Here is a 19024-nt window from a genome sequence, read left to right on the forward strand (position 1 = left end):
GAGCCACCAGGGAAGCCCTAAAGGAGTACTGGCATGGGCTTATAGGAGGGGAGGTGTTTGTTTATTTGCACCTTCAAAGTGAACAGTCTTTACTTCCGGATCATGCATTTTTTTCTCTTTAATGGTTAAAGGAGATGAATAATGTATGATGGTGACTGCAGCCATGAAATTAAAAGATGCTTGCTCTTTGGAAGAAAAGTTACGACCAACTTAGACAGCATATTAAAAGGCAGAGACAGTACTTTGCCAGCAAAGGTTCAGTTCAGTTCAGTCGCTCAGTCGTGTCCGACTCTTTGCGACCCCATGAATTGCAGCACGCCAGGCCTCCCTGTCCATCACCAACTCCCGGAGTTCACTCAAACTCATGTCCATTGAGTCAATGATGCCATCCAGCCATCTCATCCTCTGTCATCCCCTTCTCCTCCTGCCCCCAATCCCTCCCAGCACCAGAGTCTTTTCCAATGAATCAACTCTTCTCATGAGGTGGCCAAAGTACTGGAGTTTCAGCTTTAGCATCATTCCTTCCAAAGAACACCCAGGACTGATCTCCTTTAGAATGGACTGGTTGGATCTCCTTGGGAGATCCAAGGGATTCTCAAGGGTCTTCTAGGTACGTCTAGTCAAAGCTATGGTTTTTCCAGTAGTCATGTATGGATGTGAGAGTTAGACTATAAAGAAAGCAGAGCGCCAAAGAACTAATGCTTTTGAACTGTGGTGTTGGAGAAGACTCTTAAGAGGCCCTTGGACTGCAAGGAGATCCAACCAGTCCATCCTAAAGGAAATCAGTCCTGAATATTCATTGGAAGGACTGATGCTGAAGCTGAAACTCCAATACTTTGGTCACCTGATGTGAAGAACTGACTCATTTGAAAAGACCCTGATGCTGGGAAAGATTGAAGGCAGGAGGAGAAGGGGTTGACAGAGGATGAGATGGTTGGATGGCATCACCAACTCAGTGGACATAAGTTTGAGTAAACTCCAGGAGTTGGTGATGGACAGGGAGGCCTGGTGTGTTGCAGTCCATGGGGTCGCAGAGTCGGAAATGACTGAGCGACTGAACTGAACTGAACTGATAATGTATGAAAAACAGGAAATAAAGCTATTTCAGTAACATAAAGTTCAGGCCAAGTTATGTATAAGCCAGAATGATTTTGTTGCCAAAACTCAGCCTCTGTTCACCGGTGCCGAAGAGAAATGTGGAGAGAGTTTTGGATGAAGTAGAAAATAATAACTTTTAGTGCTTTGCCAGGCAAAGGGGGCCACCGTGGGCTAATGCCCTCAAGACTGTTGACTCACCCTGGAGGAGGCAGTGAAGAGTTCTCTAGTGTTCAAGGAGCAGGGCATGATTAGCTCATGGACAGTTCTTGGGCTGGTTGGCATCAAGGTATAGTTTCAAGTCAACCTTCTGGTTTCAATCAGTCTAGGATCTATGGTTAGTAGTTTTCATCTGCAGGGATCTGCTTCCTGTAAAAACAACTTAGGAATGTGTGTCAGGCCTTTATCTATATTTTCAGGAAACGGAGTTCACTGATTTTGCTGTGTCACAGAATTATAGTCTAAACTGTTACCAGTTCCATAGCCCGACAGCTGTTCTTTGTTTCTACATCTTCACATTTCCCAATCATTAACTCTTGAGTCAGCATTTTAGTTCAAAAGACAAGGCTGAAGGAGCTTGTACACAGTTTCAATTTCCCTATACCTCAATATGTGAAAATCTCTTCTGTCAGTGTAGATTCTGAAATTCTGAAATGGATGAATAGTGGGCCAGATTTTTAAAATTCAGTTTGGTTCTAAAAGATAAATGAAACACAATATTGATAAATGAGAACAAAACAAAACAAAAACATGAGAAATGTGGAAGGTTAAACCATAGACATTATGTTTAAAATAATCTTGAGGACTTCCCTGATGGTCCAGTGGTTGGAATCCACCTGCCAATGCAGGGGACACAGATTCGATTGCAGGTCCAGAAAGATCCCACATGCCGAGGAGCAACACACCTATGCACTGCAACTACTGAAGCCCACCAGTCCTAGTGCCAGTGCTCTGAAACAAGAAGAGCCACCTCAGTGAGAAGCCTGAACACCACAAGGAAGAGTAGGCCTGGCTCAACTCAACTGGAGAAAGCCTGTCAAAGCAGCTGAAGACCCAGTGCAGCCAAAACTAAATTAATTGATTGATTAAATTTAAAAAATAATTTTGAGGCTATGTGCAACTTTATAACCACAGTAGAGGGACTTCCCTGGTGTTCCAGTAGGTAAGACTCAGCACTCCTAAAGCAGGGGGCTCGGATTCAATCCCTGATTAGGGAGCTAGATCCCACGTGCTATAACTAGAAGATCCCATGTGCCACGAACTAAGACCCAGTGCTGCCAAATAATAAAATATTTATAACCACAGTAGAGGTAACTGGGTTTTCTGTGTGTGTTTGTGTGTCTGCTCAGTCAAGTCTGGCTCTTTGTGACCCCATGGACTATAGCCCATCTGGCTCATCTGTCCATGGAATTTTCCAGGCAAGAATACTGGAGTGGGTTGCCATTTCCTGTTCTAGGGAATCTTCTTGACCCAGGGGTCGAACCTGCGTCTGTTGTGTCTCCTGCGTTGGCAGGCAGATTCTTCACCACAGCGTCACCAGGAACCAGCCTCATAGATTTTCTAGTAAAATTTAAATTACTAACTTCTACTAAGAAGTAGAACACCTAGTTTTACCTAATTTTTGAACTAATAACGATTGTTCAGTTTATTCAGAGCCTAGGAAAAGAAGGAATGCTCTCTAATTAACTTTAACTGGTATAGAACCTGATAATGACAGGTCAAAAGAAAAGCACTACTCAATTTTGTGTTAAAAGATAAGCTGAGACAGAATTTTTTAAGCGTTTACTTGAGCATACATCAGTTTGAACCAGGCAGCATAAAGTCAAAAGTGGCTAGGAACATTCAACTAATAGGAGCTGATGGAGATCGGTCCTGGATGTTCTTTGGAAGGAATGATGCTAAAGCTGAAACTCCAGTACTTTGGCCACCTCATGTGAAGAGCTGACTCATTGGAAAAGACCCTGATGCTGGGAGGGATTGGGGGCAGGAGGAGAAGGGGACGACAGAGGATGAGATGGCTGGATGGCATCACTGACTCAATGGACGTGAGTTTGAGTGAACTCCGGGAGTTGGTGATGGACAGGAAGGCCTGGTGTGCTGCGACTCATGGGGTCGCAAAGAGTCGGACACGACAGAGCGACTGAACAGGAACAGGAATCACTCCTGAGAGGAACCCCTGGTAAAACCTGTGAGGTAAGGGCCAAGGTGAGACTCTCCTGGAAGTGGCAGAGGCTGGTGCTGTTTGGATGTTATTACCAAGGTAGAATTAGGAGTGTAGACTCTGGGGCCTGTGGACAGAGGTAAGAGTGACAGGTAGATGGCAGCTGGGTAGCACAGAAGAGGTAACTTTCTATTCAACAACTTAAAGAGCTCACTAGTCATAGAAACTGAAAAATGCATTATACACAGTGTTCATTCAAAGTGTGTTTTTTATAGACATGGTATGGAGAATTGCAATTTCCTTTATGCTTTCTTTGTTATGATTACGGAACTACAAAAGTTATAATAGTAATTTTGTGTCACTCCTATGCACACTTGAATGAACAATGAATGTGAAGTGTTTAATATTATTTTCTTTTCCCTTTTATGTTTGTTCTGATTATATTTATGAAAATATAATTCTATGCTTGTTAATCTAGAAATGACATAAATTAGAGCATGTGTTATATGTGTCTTTTTTACCTTTCAAGAAATTTATGTCATAAAAATATATAATATATAGAACAACAAAATATGTATAATAATATTTTCCAAAAGTCTTGGTCCATAACAGGTTGCTAATCTGAAAGAAAGAAACAAGATCTTGTCTTTCACCACAATTTGAGAAGCATTACTTTAAAAGACAAAAGATGGAATGGGATATTTACGTAGTTGTCTTTGAAGAAACAGCTAATAGTTTTCTGTATTTTAGTTAATATAACCAAAGAAAAAAAATAAGATCACATTTTTATCCTTAATGAAAATTTCAAGCCCAGCTATAATCTCTCTCTTGTAACATTCGTATCTCCCCAGATAACTAAAGACCAAACCAGTGTCCTAAGATTGTGTAAAAGATAAATTCCTTTATTCAGAGGTACCCCTCTTCCACCTCTAATGTTAGGGGCGTTGGTCAGCCCATGGGACATACCTTATTTGTCTTCTGCTGCAAGCTCCACCACCACCGTTATGTCTGCCTTCACTTCATTGTTTTGTTTTGTTTTTTTCCCCAATTCATTAGTTTTGTTTGGCTGTGTCAGGTTTTGTTGCAGCACCCAGGGTCTTTGTGGCATCCTGTGGGATCTTTTGCACTTGAGCTCAGTAGTTGTGGCACATGGGCTTAGTTGCCCCGAAGCATAGGGAATCTTCCAGAAGCAGGGACCGAACTCATGCTCCCTGCCTTGCAAGGTATATTCTCAACCACTACATCACCAGTGCCTTCACTTCACTCCTGAGAGTGAGCTTTTTATTTAAAGATCAGAGCAGTTCTGGTGTCCCATATTTCAAGTAACACTTGTGACTTATTCTGTGCCTATAGTGTTTGTCCTTTGAAGGAACTTCCCAGACAGCAGAAATCACACTTGCCTGCTAGATACTAGGAGATCTTAGAAAGTTATTGTCCAAGATGCAACAAGAAAATAAAATTTCACAAAGGTTAAGGCTGATATAAACATGTGACTTGAAGCAATACGGAAATGGGGAAGCACTCATAGTAGAGCTCTCTGCCAAGTACATTTAACAGAGACTGTATTGGGAGTATGACATAAAATGGCTGCTCGTGTTGCTCTCAGTTGTCAAATTTAGTTAGAGGAGAAATGGCAGCTGGTTATCTGGGACCACTGAAACAGTCATTAACTATGCCCCAGAAACACCTGCTGAAGCTTTGCCTCGGCTTTGACACTCTGAGCTCTGCCCAAAGCCTGGTGCAGCTGACGTGCATCTGTATTTGTTGGTCACGAAGTTATCAGTCGAAACTGCCACTTGTATACAAATGTGGCTAATATTTTCATAGGTTGCCAAGCTCAGAAAATGAAACTACTGAGACTGAGTTAGCAGTGTCTAAAATTGAGAACTTTCATGCATATACCTTCTATATCAGTGGTCCCCAACCTTCTGGCAGCAGGGACCAGTTTCGTGGAAGACAGTTTTTCCACAGACAGGGGTGCAGCGAGATGTTTCTGGAATGATTCAAGTGCACTACATTTATTGTGCACTTTGTTTCTATTATTATTACACATTAGTCCCACCTCAGATCATCAGGCATTAGATCCAAGAGGTAGGTTGGGGCTCCCATTCTATAGGACTCAGCCAACCTACTTCTAGTTCTTTATCCAAGAGTAGTGAAAACAGAGATCTACACAAAGACTTGTATACAAATGTTCATGGTACTTTTTTTCCTTTTTTAAAAGATATTTATTTATTCATTTGGCTGTACCAGGTCTTAGTTGCAGCATGTGGAATCTAGTTCCCTGACCAGGGATCAAACCCAGGCCCCCTGCATTGGGAATGCAGAGTCTTAGTCACAGGACCACCAGGGAACTCGCATGGTAGTTTTATCTGTAACAGTCCCAAACTGGAAACAACCCAACTATTCATCAACAGGTGACTGGATACACAACTGTGGTACCCTAACTCAGCAATGAAAAGAAATAAACTGCTACACACAACAATATAGACAAATCTTACAATATCTGAGCAAATGAAGCAAGATACCAAAGACAATGTATGATTCCACTTATATGGAGTTCTAAAACAAGCAAAACTAGGACTTCTCAGGTGGCCCAGTTGTTAAGAATCCACCTGCCAATGCAGGGGATACAGGTTCGATCCCTGATGCAGGAAGATCCCATACGCCACAGGGCAACTAAGCCCATGTGCCGTAACTACTGAGCCTGTGCTCCAGAGCCCATGAGCTGCAAATACTGAAGCTCACATGTCTAAGGCCTGTGCTCTGCACAGAGAAGAGAAGCCACTGCACAGAAACAAAGACCCAGCACAGCCAAAAAATAAATAAGTAATTAAAAAATAAAGCTATAAAAAAATAAAACAAGCAAAACTAATCTACGGAGATGGAAGTCAGAAGAGTGATCACCTCAGAAGAGAATAATAGTTATTGTCTGGGAAGGAGCCAAGAGAACTTTCTGAGGGAATGAAAAATATTCTATTTCTTGATCTGGGTGAGGGATACACACTTATGTGCATATGATGCATACTTAAGATTTTTATTTTATTTTATATAAATTATAACTCATTTTTTAAAAAGAGAAAGAGTGAAAAAATAGAAATTAAAAGACTTTTAGTCATTAAGGAAGTGGGTAGGCAAGTTTTAGAGACATGAGTCAGGGATGGAGTGAAGGATGAAGTAATGCTGGGTGAGCAAACTGATACCTGTGGACTACTCAAGAGCTTACAAATATCTCAGACCTATGTGTATAGGCTTTAAAAACATGAGAACTACAATATAAAAATACCATTTATATAGTCCAGTGTCTCTAAAATTCAATTTGATAGGATTAATACTCAACAGAATTCCATGGGGCTACATAAAAATAATTTTCATGTAGGCTCTATGTGTTTTTGTACTGCATTTATTTGATTTTAAGTGTGCTGAAGCCTTCAGGCATCCTTAAAGTTTATTTTAATCTTAAAGTAGCGATGACTTTCTTCATTTCCTGTCTCCCCTCTGTGTTTTGTCTCCCTCATCCCACACTTTTGAGTTGAAAATAATCTTCTGTCCCAGGGATCTTGGCCTCTGCCTTCTACATTTCACCTTGGTTCAACATACCCAGTTCCCATTCAACTCCTGGTAAAAGAACTTTTCAACTAGGCCCAGTGGTGATTAATAGGACATGGGGTTCTTTTTTATTAAAGATCTTCTTGAACCCATTTCCTCTGGTCTACAAGCTCCCAAAGCATCCAATTTTCCCACAACAAGACTAAGCAAAATATAGGGCCTTTGGCAAACTTTGAGCCTTACACTAAATCCAAAGAGAAAAGCCAATGTAATATGATTAAATAAAGCGTGTGCCCATGCTTCTTACTTTAGCAAAACTATATATATATATATGTATATGTATATATAGTTTTAGTTTATACATATATATAAACCATCCTCCTTCCTCTCCAGGTAGAGTAATGGACCCTGTGTTCATCAGTCCTTTGCTTTGTTTTTATGCAGTTTTATTGCATCTATATGTTTTGATAAAAAGTATATTATTGCTTAGTTTTTTTTAACTTTCTAAAGTTATTATATTTCATCATTGGAATTTACTTTTTCTTCTAATATTATTATATCACTAAGACTTTCTGTACTGTTGTGTGTCATTGCAGTTCATTCCTTTTGACTGCTATATAATAAGTATTTCATTATGAGAGTAAAGCACTTTCTCCTGGGACTTCCCTGGTGATCCAATGGTTAAGAATCTGCCTGCCAATGCAGGGGACTCAGGTTTGATCTCTGGTTCCAGAAAGCTCCCACATGCTGTAGGGCAACGAGACCTGTGTGCCACAACTACTGAGCCTGTGCTCCAGAGCCTGCTAGCCACAACTACTGAAGCCCACTTGCGCTAGAGCCCACGCTCTACAACAAGAGAAGCCACTGAAGTGAGAAGCCCATGCACTGCAATGAAGAGTGGCCCCTGCTTGCTGCAACTAGAGAAAGCAGGAGACACGGGTTCGATCCCTGGGTCAGGAAGATGCCCTAGAGAAAGAAATGGCAACCTGTTCCAGCATTCTTGCCTGGGAAATGCCATGGACAGAGGAGCCTGGTGGGCTACAGTCTATGGGGGTCATAAGAATCACACAGCACTGAGCATGTACACACGCATACTCTCAAATATCTTTTTGTTGTTGGTTTCATCAAAAAAGGATCCGAACAGAGTCAACACTGTATGTTTGATTATTAAGTCTCTCAAGTTTATTTCTTAATTTTAAAATGTAGTTTACTTTTATTGAATTTAAATTTTCTGAATTTTGTGGTTCAAGTTTCTTTTCATCTAGATTGTTCCTCTCTTTGTTCTCATGCCATTGACTTACTGAAACTGAATAGATCAACTGTCCAACAGAATATGCAACATTTGGGATTTGCCTGATTGCTTCTTTTTGGCATTACTTAACTTTTCCTCTACATTTTCTGTAAATTAGAAGTTTAACTTTTTTGAAGAACTGCCAAACTCTTTTCCTCAGCAGCTGCACTATTTTACATTCCCACCAACAATTCACAAGGGTTCCAATTTCTTCACATCCTTGCCAAACCTTATTTTCCATTTTTATATAGTCATCCTAGTCCACTTTTAAAATAATAGTCATCCTAGGGGGTGTGAAGTGGTACCTCATTACGGGCTTGGATTTTTCATTTCTGTAATGACTAAAAAAGTCGAGTGTCTTTTCATGTTCTTGTTACTTATCTGTGTATCTTCACCGGAGAAATGTCTATAAAATGCACTTCCCAATTTTTGAATTGTTATTAGTTGTTAGAAATTCTTCACATATTCTGGGTGTTAATAATTTGTTTTAAATATCCCATTCTGTGGGTTGTCTTTTCACTCTCATGATAGTGTATTTTGATGTATAGTTTTTTATTTTAAGTCCAATATATCTATTTTTTCTTCTACTGTCTGTGCTTCTGGTGCCACAGCCAATCCAATGTCAGCTTTTCCCCTACATTTTTCTTCCTAAGAGATTTATAGGTTTCTCATCTTTTTTGCTTGGTTAGACTAGTTAGTGTTTTATCAATGAATTGATCTTTTCAAAGAATTAGCTTTTGTTCCCACTGATTATTCTCTATTGATTTCCTGTTTTTAATTTCAATGATTTCTAGTTCTTATTATTGCTTTCTTTCTGCCTGCTTTAGGTTTATATTGCTGCTCTTTCATTTGCTAAAGTGGGAGCTTAAATTACTGATTTTAGATATTTCTTCTTTTCTAATATAGAACTTTAATGCTATACGTTCTCTCCAAGTATTCATTTCACTGCACTCAACAAATTTTGATAAACTGTATCATTTGGTTGAAAATAATTGTTTTATTTATAAATGTGTTGCTTAGGGTTTCCCTGGCCACCTGATATGAAGAACTGACTCATTGGAAAAGACCCTGATGCTGGGAAAGATTGAAGGCAGGAGGAGAAGGGGATGACAGAAGATGAGATGGTTGGATGGCATCACCAATTCGATGGACATAAGTTTGAGCAAGCTCCGGGAGTTGGTGAAGGACAGGGAGGCCTGGTGTGCTGCAGTCCATGGGGTCACAAAGAGTTGGACACAACTGAACTGAACTGAACTGAACTGAGGGCCTCCCTGGTGGTCCAGTGGTTAAGAGTCCGCCTTGCAATGTAGGGGACACCAGATTGATCCATGGTCCAGGAAGATCCCACATGCTGTGGGGCAACTAAGTCCATGTGCTACAACCACTGAGCCTATGTGCTGCAACTACTGAAGCCCACACACCATAGAGCCCAAACTTGTGCTTCCTAATAAGAGAGGCCACGTCAACAAGAAGCCCTTGCCCTAGAGAGTAGCCCTGCTCTCCAGAAATAGAGGAAACCCATGAGCAGCAACGAAGATCCAGTGCTGTCAAAAATAAATAAATAAATATTAAGTGTGTTGCTTAATCTCCAAATATTTTGTGACTTTTTTTCAGCTTTCTATTATTGTTTTATAGTTTATTTGAATTGTGGTCTGAGGCCATACTCCATATGATTTCTAGTCTTAAAATGTGTTAGGTGTGTTTTATGGGCAAAAAGTCATCTATTTTGGTGAATGTTTGAACTGAGTTGAGAATGTGTACTTAGCTGTTTTTGGATGAAGTATTCTATAAGCAACAAGTAAATTCAGCTGATCAAGGGACTTCCCTGGTAGCCCAATGGTTGAGACTCTGAGCTCCCAGTTCAGGGGGCCCAGGTTTGATCCCTGGTCAGGGAACTAGATCCTGCATGCTGCAACTAAAAAGACCCAGCATGCTGCAACAAAGATCTTGCACTTGGCAATGATCTCAGTTCAGTTCAGTCGCTCAGTCATGTCTTTGCAACCCCATGGTCTGCAGCACACCAGGCTTCCCTATCCATCACCAACTCCCGGAGCTTGCTCAAACTCATGTCCATTGAGTCAGTGATGCCATCCAACCATCTCATCCTCTGTCGTCCCCTTCTCCTCTGCAATTAAGACCCGATACAGCCAAATAAATAAACATTTTAAAAAATTCAGCTTATCAATCCTCTTATTCAGTTCAATGATATGTTCTTACCGATTTTCTGCCTGATAGATTTGTCAATTATTCAGAGTGGGATGTTGAAGTATCTTACAGTTCTATTAGTCATTTTTATTATGATAAAATTCACATTTTATCCATTTAAAAAGTGGCATTTAGTACATTCACAGAGGTATACAATTATCACCACTAATTCCAGAAAAGTTTCATCAACCCAAATGGAAACCCCATGTCCATTTAGTACATTCACAGAGGTATACAATTATCACCACTAATTCCAGAAAAGTTTCATCAACCCAAATGGAAACCCCATGTCCATTTAGCAGTCACTCCCCAATCCTTCCTCCCCAGTGTCCCTGGAACCATTAATCTGCTTTCTGCTTCTATGGATGTGCCTATTCTGTATAATTCACATTGATGGAATAATCATACAATATGTGGTCTTTTGTTTCAGCTTCATTCATGTAGCATAATGTTTTTGAGATTCATCTATGCTGTAACATATATCAATGCTTCATTCCTTTTTATGGCCAAATAATATTCTATTGAATGGATATAGCATATTTTGTTCACCCATTTTTTTCTGTTAGTGAACATTTTCATTGTTTCTACCTTTTGGTTATTGTGAATATAGTTCAATCAGTTTTTGCCTCATGCATTTTGATCCTCTGTTCCTAGATCTATATACTTTAATGATTGTAATGATCCATAATATTTTCCATCATCTGGTGGCTCAGTGATAAAGAATCCACCTGCCAAGCAGGATATGCAGGTTCAATCCCTGGGTCGGGAAGATCCTCTGGAGAAGGGAATGGCAACTCACTCCAGTATTCTTGCCTGGAAAATCCCACAGACAAAGGAGCCTGGAGGGCTACAGTCCATGGGGTCACAAAAGAGTTGGACACAACTCAGTGACTAAACAAAAACAACAGAACACTGTTTTCCATAGTGGCTGTATCAATTTACATTCCTACTTATAGTGTACTGCTGCTGCTGCTGCTAAGTCGCTTCAGTCGTGTCCGACTCTGTGCGACCCCACAGACGGCAGCCCATCAGGTTCCCCCGTCCCTGGGATTCTCCAGGCAAGAACACTGGAGTGGGTTGCCATTTCCTTCTCCAATGCATGAAAGTGAAAAGTGAAAGTGAAGTCGCTCAGTCGTGTCTGACTCTTAGCGACCCCATGGACTGCAGCCTACCAGGCTCCTCCGTCCATGGGATTTTCCAGGCAAGAGTACTGGAGTGGGGTGCCATTGCCTTCTTCCCTTTTCTCCACATCTTCGCTGACACTTGTTATTTCTTGTCTTTTTGACAGTAGCCATTCTGATAGGTCTGAAGTCGTATCTAACCTGTGGTTCTGACTTGCATTTTCCTGCTGATCAGTAATGTTGCACATCTTTTCGTGTGTCTATTGGTCACCTGTATGTCTCCTTGGAAAAATGCCTATTCAGGTCCTCTGCCCATTTTTCAATAGGTATTTGTTTTTGCTCCTGAGTTGTATGAGTGTTTATTATATTTTGGATATTATCCTCTTATCAGATGTATCATTTGTAACCTCCCATTCAGTAGGTTGCCTTTTTGTTTTTTTATGGTTTCATTACTGTGCAAACACTTTTAAGTTTGATTAGGTCTTGTTTGCTTATTTTTACTCATTTCCCTTACCTAAGGAGACAGATCTAAAAAGAAAAAAAAAAAAAAAAAGTTACTAAGACCTGCAAGAGTGCACTATGTTTTCCTTCTAGGAGTATTATGATTTCACGTTTTATAATATGTCTTTAATTAATTTTATTTAAGTATAGGCAATGAAAAACTGTTCTAATTTCATTCATTCTTTTACATGTAGATGTCCAGTTTTCCCAGCATCACTTATTGAAAAGGCTGTCTTTTCTCCACTGTATATTCTTGCTTCCTTTGTCATAGGTTAATTGATCAGATGTGTGTGGGTTTACTTCTGGACTATTTTGTTCCACTGATCTGTGTGGTCTGTTTCTGTGCCAGTACCAACCGTACTATTTTGATTACTGTAGCTTTGTAGAATGCTAGGGTTCCCCCCTCCCCAATACTGTAGATATTTCACTCCATTCTCTTTGTGCTTACATGATCTCTGGAGAGAAACCCAATGTAATTTTTATCCTTGTTCCCCCATAGTTAAGATTTCCTCACCCCAACCCTGAATTTTTCAAGATTTTTCTCTTTGTCTTAATTTTCTCCAGTTTCAATATGATATACAGTTGCTGCTTAAACAACAAGGATTTGAACTGGTAGGGTGCACTTAATAAATATAGTATCTATATTTTCATTTTTCATTAATTTTGGAAAATTCTCAGCCATTATTTCATTTTACAAATTTTTAAATTAAGTGTGGGGAAAGGTTTTTGTTCAAATAGAGATCACAATATGTGTAACCAAAAGAAGTAGGGTTTGAGTCCTGATTCTATCCAGACTGTTGCAGCCTCCTGCCCTTGGGTGAGTCATTTATCAATTCCCTTGTTTTTGAGGCAGAGATAGCAGTATGTGGATTTTTGACTGCTCCAGGGGTCGGCACCCCTAACCCTTGCATTGTTCAATGGTCATATATACATAGGTGTAGATTTTTTGGTATTTCACTTGCTTGTTATTTCCTGAGCTTCCTGGATCTGTGATTTGGTGTTATTAATTTTGGAAAACTCTCAGCCATCATTATTTAGAATATGTCTCCTTTATCTCTTCTCTTTCTGGCATCCCAATTATATATATGTAACATCTTTTGTTATTTTCCCACAGTTCTTGGATATTCTGCTGTGGCTCTGTTTTTTAATCATTTGTTTTTCTCTCTTTACACTTGCTTGGCAAATTTCTACTGACACAGCTCCAAGCTCATTGATTGTCTTTGACTATGTTCAGTCCATTGATGAACCTATCAAAAATGTTGATTTCTAGTATTTTAATATTTTGTTAGAGTTTTCATTTCTTTGCTTGCCCTACCTGTCTTGCATATTGTCTACATTTTCCATTAGAGTCCTTTAGCATATTAATCACAGTTATTTTGGATTTCCTATCTGATAACTCCAAAATATAGCTCATATCTGAGCCTGGTTCTAATGCTTCCTTCCTCTCTTCAGACAACTTTTTCTTGCCTTTAGCATAGATTGTAATTGTTTGTTGAAAGCTGTATATGATGTATTGGGTAATATGTGTGGCTGTGCTCAGTTGCTCGGTCACATACTCTGTGTGACCCCACTCTTTTCTCCATGGGATTTTCCTGACAAGAAAACTGGAGTGGGTTGCCATTTTCTCCTAGAGTGGATCTTCCCAACCCAGGCATCACACCCAAGTCTCCTGCGTCTCCTGCATCTCCTGCATTGTAAGTGGATCCTTTACCCCAAGTCACTGTGGAAGCACACTGGGTAACATAAACTGAAGTAACTAGACCTTAGTGTGAGACGTTATGTAAATCTTGCCAGTAGCTGGACCATGTTTAATATTTGCTACGTCTATAGGTGCCAGAGGTTTCAGTTTTCTCTAGTGTCATTTAGTTCAGTTCAGTTGCTCAGTTGAGTCTGACTCTTTGCAACCCCATGAACTGCAGCCTGTCAGGCTTCCCTGTCCATTACCAACTCCCAGAGCTTGCTCAAACTCATGTCCATCGAATCGGTGATGCCATCCAACCATCTCATCCTCTGTTGTCCCCTAGTGTCATTGTTTTTATTATTTATTTGTTCATTTATTATCTCTGGCTGCGCTGGGTTTTCCTGGAAGCATACAGACTTTCTCTAGTTGTGGCGAGCATGGGCTACTCTCTAGTTGTAGTGTTCCAGATTATTATGCTGGCTTCTCTTGCTGCCAAGCACAGCTGTAGTCGGATGGGCTCAGAAGTTGCCGTGTGCAGGCTTAGTTGCCTCCTGGCATGAGGGATCTTAGTTTGTGGACCAGGGCTCAAACCCGTGTTGGATTCTTAATCATTAGACCACCAGAGAAGTTCCTCTACCGTTATTGTTCTCCTCCCACGTTGTCTTTGGGTTTCCCTATATCTCCTCCTTAAATCAAGTGTATATTGTGGCTCTTTCCATTGCAATCCACTGTTATTGTACAGGAGCCCTATCAAGGTGGTGCTAAGATAAGGGGGATGGGGAGCATTCTATAATCTTATATTTAAAATCTCATTTTTTAATGCATCTGAATACTTTGGAAGTATTTGTCTGCCTTTTTTTCCTTTATCCCTTTCAGTGAGACAGGAAGATTAGAGGGGGCTGGCACTGGCTAGTTGCCCTTCCCTCAAGGAGATGAGGTTCTTGTAATCTAATTCGACTAGGAGAGCAGGCCTTTGTAATGGAGAACACTATGTGTATTTCTAAAAGCTTGCCCATTCCTAGCCTACAAATGAGGGGCAGGGGTGTTTCTTAGATCTTCACCTTGAGAACCTGGTGGGGTTCTTGGAGGTAAAATACATGCAAGTGCAGGGGTTCTCTTAGGCTGGGCCCCTAGAACTTCTCACATTCAAGTTAATCCACACTCCCCTTCAGCAATGCATCAAAATTATCATTTAAGTATTCCTAACAGTTTATGAGGGCTTCCTTGGTAGCTTAGCTGGTAAAGAATCTGCCAGCAATGTGGGAGACCTGGGTTCAATCCCTGGGTTGGGAAGATCCCCTGGAGGATGACATGGCAACCCACTCCAGTATTCTTGCCTGGAGAATCCCCATGGACAGAAGAGGCTGGTGGGCTACAGTCCATGGGGTCACAGAGTCGGACATGACTGAGCAACTAAGCACAGCACAGCACAACAGTTTATGACTCATGTGGCTTTAGCTCCAGGTAAGCTGATTTTGGCTGTTGTCTAGATTTTCCATCTCTTCACAATTCAGGGTGGTGTTTTCCCCTGCTACCTCAATTCTCTGATAGGTTTAAGAAAAGTCGTTGATTTTCACAAAGTAAGCAAGCCTATGAGCTATTAAGCCATAAGAAAGCATGGAGGAAACGTACATGCATATTTTTACATGAAAGAAGCCAATCTGAAAAGGCTATATACTATATAATTCCAACTATATGGAAAAGGCAAAACTACGGAAACAAAAAGATCAATGGTTGCCAAGGGTTGGAGTGAAAAAGGGAATAACAGGCATAGCAGAGAGGATTTTAAGGGGAGTGAACATATCTGTATGATACTATTATATAATTGTGGATACATGTGGACACATTTGTCCAAACTCATGAACGTACAGGGTTTCCCTGGTGAATCAGAAGGTAAAGAATTCACCTGCAATGTAGGAGACCCAGGTTCAATCCCAGGGTTGGGAAGAACCCCTGGAGAAGGGAATGGCTACCCACTCCAGTATTCTTGCCTGGAAAGTCCCACGGACAGACAAGCCTGGCAGGCTATCATCACAAAGTGTCAGACATGACCGAGTGACTAACATTTTAACTTTTCATGAACATACAAACCAAAAGTGAATTCTGAGGCTGAACTGTGAACTTTGGTTGGTTATGATGTGTCAATGCAGGTCCATCCATTGTAACAAAGGTACCGCTCTGGTGAGGGATGTCGGTAATGGGGTGGCCAGGAGGTGTGGGGGGGCATATGGGAAACCACTGTACCTTCCCCTCAATTTTGCTGTTAAAACTTCTCTTTAAAAGACTTCAGAGGGACCTCCCTGGTGGTCCAGTGGCTAAGACTCTGCACTCCCAGTGCAGGGCGCCTGGCTTTGATTCCTGGTCCCATATGCTACAACTAACACCTGGTGCAGCCAAATAAATAAAACTTTAAAAAAAACTTTAAAAAATAATAGTTAACAGTTGCAGGTTCCTAGAGCTGAGGGGGGGGGGAGTCATTCATTTTCAGTTTGTTCCTAATTTTTTCTCCTTGTTTTAAGGATGGAAGTGATGACTTCCAAGGTCCTTAAATGTCAAACCTGAAACCAAAAGTCCTGGATTTTAAAACTGGTGTTAAAATTGTAATTTCCACAGGACTCATACATTTCATATCCTTACCAGCAATGTTCAGTATTCACTTACTTGCATCATTACCATTGCTGGATGTCATACATCTTTGTGATTTCCCAGTTGGCTCTGCGGCTATTTCTGTTCCTGTTTCTAAGTGCTAGCCAGCAGTGTGTGAAAGAAGGTAATGTGTGTAATGCTAGATCCCTGTCCTTAAAGTAAACTGATGTGCCTCTTTGCCCTCTATTCTCCTTGACTCCTGGGGATGTGAATGTGAGTGTGCCATATTGGGCTGTGTGAATAAGACCTCCCTAGGAGTTACGGAAAACAAGAAAGAGAATCTGTACCAGTTCTGTACTACCTAACTGCAGACTAATTATTAAATGTGTGGATAAAAAGACCAACTTTTAAGGCACTGTTATTTGTGGTCTCTTACATTCTACTGAATCTGTATTTCAAAACACTAGCTCTGTCTTTGCAAAGAGGAAGACCTGGGTTTGATCCCTGGGTTGGGAAGATCCCCTGGAGGAGGGTATGGCAATCCACTTCAGTACTCTTGCCTGGAGAATCCCCATGGACAAAGGAGCTTGGCAGGCTACAGTCCACATGGTCACAAAGAGTCCCTCTATCTGAAACAACAAATGGACTTGAAAAACTTTAAATCAAAGTCACATCAACTCTGTGAATTATATACCGGTGTTTCCCAGTAATTTCATTGTTGTTTTTAATATCATAAGTCAATTCTGTTATTCTGTTCCACTGTATTTGTTTCCATCTACTCCCATTTTAACATTTTCTTTGCCCACTATTCTTGTTTCTGAAATCCTCCATCTAGGACTACTTAGATTACTAAATAGCATGCCAATACCCCTCCTCAGTCCTCCTCCCTTCACACCCCTTTAGTCTTTTAACAATGAGTTTTTGAAGAGACCAGGCCAGATGTCAAATAGCGGTTCTTAAAGAGTAGTTGGAGAACCCTCAGGGGTCTCTTAGGTCAAAATTATTTTCATAGTAATTTCAACACCTTTTTTCCTTTTTCACTTTCATTCTCTCCTGAGAGTAATTTCCTGGTCTACATAACATGCAACATTGCTACAGAATGAATGCAGAGATGAGAATCCAACTGTCTTTCATTAAACTATTAAAGGTATTTGAAAATTTATATAATAATACAATTGTCATTGTTTTTCAAATATACTTTTCATAAAATGTTATTAACATGTGATGAGTTTATTTATAAATGAATTAAAAATTTTTGTTTCAGTTTGAGACTTGCTGTTGCAAAATGTCCCCATCTTAGGTCAGGTTCCCTGGGAGACAGAACCTGAAATGAAGCAGAATTGGTGGAAGGTAAAGTTGAACTGTGACAGGGTTGCAAACTCTCAGGGAGCTCTAGGACTGAGATGGCTCTTCGCACTTCTCTAAATTGCCCTTGGGGAGGCAGTGTAGCCATGCATGATGCAGCTCTCTTCATCCGAAGGCAATTCTTACAGAGGAACTCGGTGGTAAGTAGCAGTCAAAGATTTTCAGCAGTTAGCTCAGAGAGAGGGGAGTATAAGGCAGAGCTTACATTCTAGAATTCCCTTAGTGATCTGGCTGAAATGACAGATGGCAGGACTACAGCTGGAGATGATGCTCTTAACTTCTTTCCTGTCCCACTTCCTTCATGCCTTTACCACTCTTTCTAGGAGCACTTAATAAATCACTTGTGTGGGAATTCTCATCTCAAGATCTGCCTCTGGCAAATTACAGGTAAAAGAATGTCCACAATATGACTCAATTCCATCCTATCTTTACTCCCAAACGTTTCGCCTTAGTCTGCTGCATTTTTAGCAACTGGTGACCATCCAGCTGGTGATCTCCACAAAAGTGTAGTTTTCCTTTCTCTCTCTTTTCCTTATCTTTCATATCAGCAAACTTCAAATTAAGTCTGAAATCTAGAATGGAAAATATCAGGCAGTAACAGTTCATGTGTATCCAAGTGGAGAGGGATTTATTATGATTTGATTGATTATTTTTATGTTATCTCAGTCACTTAGACCTTATTTCTACTCTTCAGGATAGGAAAAAAATTATAGAGACAAGATCATCTTCTTGTTGACATACAGTAAAATAGCCTTCCTAGACTTGAGATTCAGGTTTAGTCTCAGGCACTATATATCACCCAATCAGCACAGCCACTCTTAGTGGGACAGGCTAAAAAGGCACATAAGGTGGTCGTTATGAGTGTAAGGGAAATTTAAATTTTTTCTGTTGACTCCAAAACTATGTAAAGGATGGGACAGAAAAAAAGTGAGATATGAGCCAAATAAAGAAGCATGAAGAAAATCAGAGTGAAAAATGAGTTTAGATCACCCCCCCAAATTTTGCAACTAAAAATATTTACACAGATTTTGTTGTGTGTATAAAACATGAACTTTGAAAAGTACTTTTTAAAAAGTCTACAAAAAAGTGTGCTTGCAAAATTGGACTTACCACAAAACCCATGAAAGAAGAGATTATGAAGTGACAACACATTTAGATATTTAAGTTTTGGGAAAGTGCTGATTTCATAAATATCAGTGCCTGCTATTTATAATTTTAAGTCATTGTCAGTCTTCAAAAATGACTAACTGAAGTAAAACTGAGCTTAGTCATGATTGTACTTCATAAATTTAGTCTAAGAATGATTTAATTTTGTAAAACTAGCTTCCAATAAATGCAACTGACATTCAAACATTCAAAGCTAAAGACTCCTTTTGAACAACATTCCAAATCATAATCACCTTTTTAAAAAGACACTAATGGTTTTCTGTGCATCAAGTAATACTGCAGAGATGGTACAATAAAAAAAT

The 19024-nt window shown here is 40.1% G+C and overlaps 1 protein-coding gene across 1 annotated transcript in view; it reads right to left on the reverse strand.

Annotated features, from left to right (window-relative positions):
• Window positions 1–19024, reverse strand: part of LOC101907883 (uncharacterized) — a 53345-nt gene that overhangs the window by 22711 nt on the left and 11610 nt on the right. Inside the window, 2 exon segments of the mRNA XM_059877313.1 lie at window positions 16278–16501; window positions 17988–18127. Coding sequence (XP_059733296.1) covers window positions 16278–16501; window positions 17988–18127 — 364 coding nt within the window.

This window comes from Bos taurus, chromosome 18 (genome assembly GCF_002263795.3).
Source record: "Bos taurus isolate L1 Dominette 01449 registration number 42190680 breed Hereford chromosome 18, ARS-UCD2.0, whole genome shotgun sequence".
In the NCBI taxonomy this organism is placed as follows: domain Eukaryota; kingdom Metazoa; phylum Chordata; class Mammalia; order Artiodactyla; family Bovidae; genus Bos; species Bos taurus.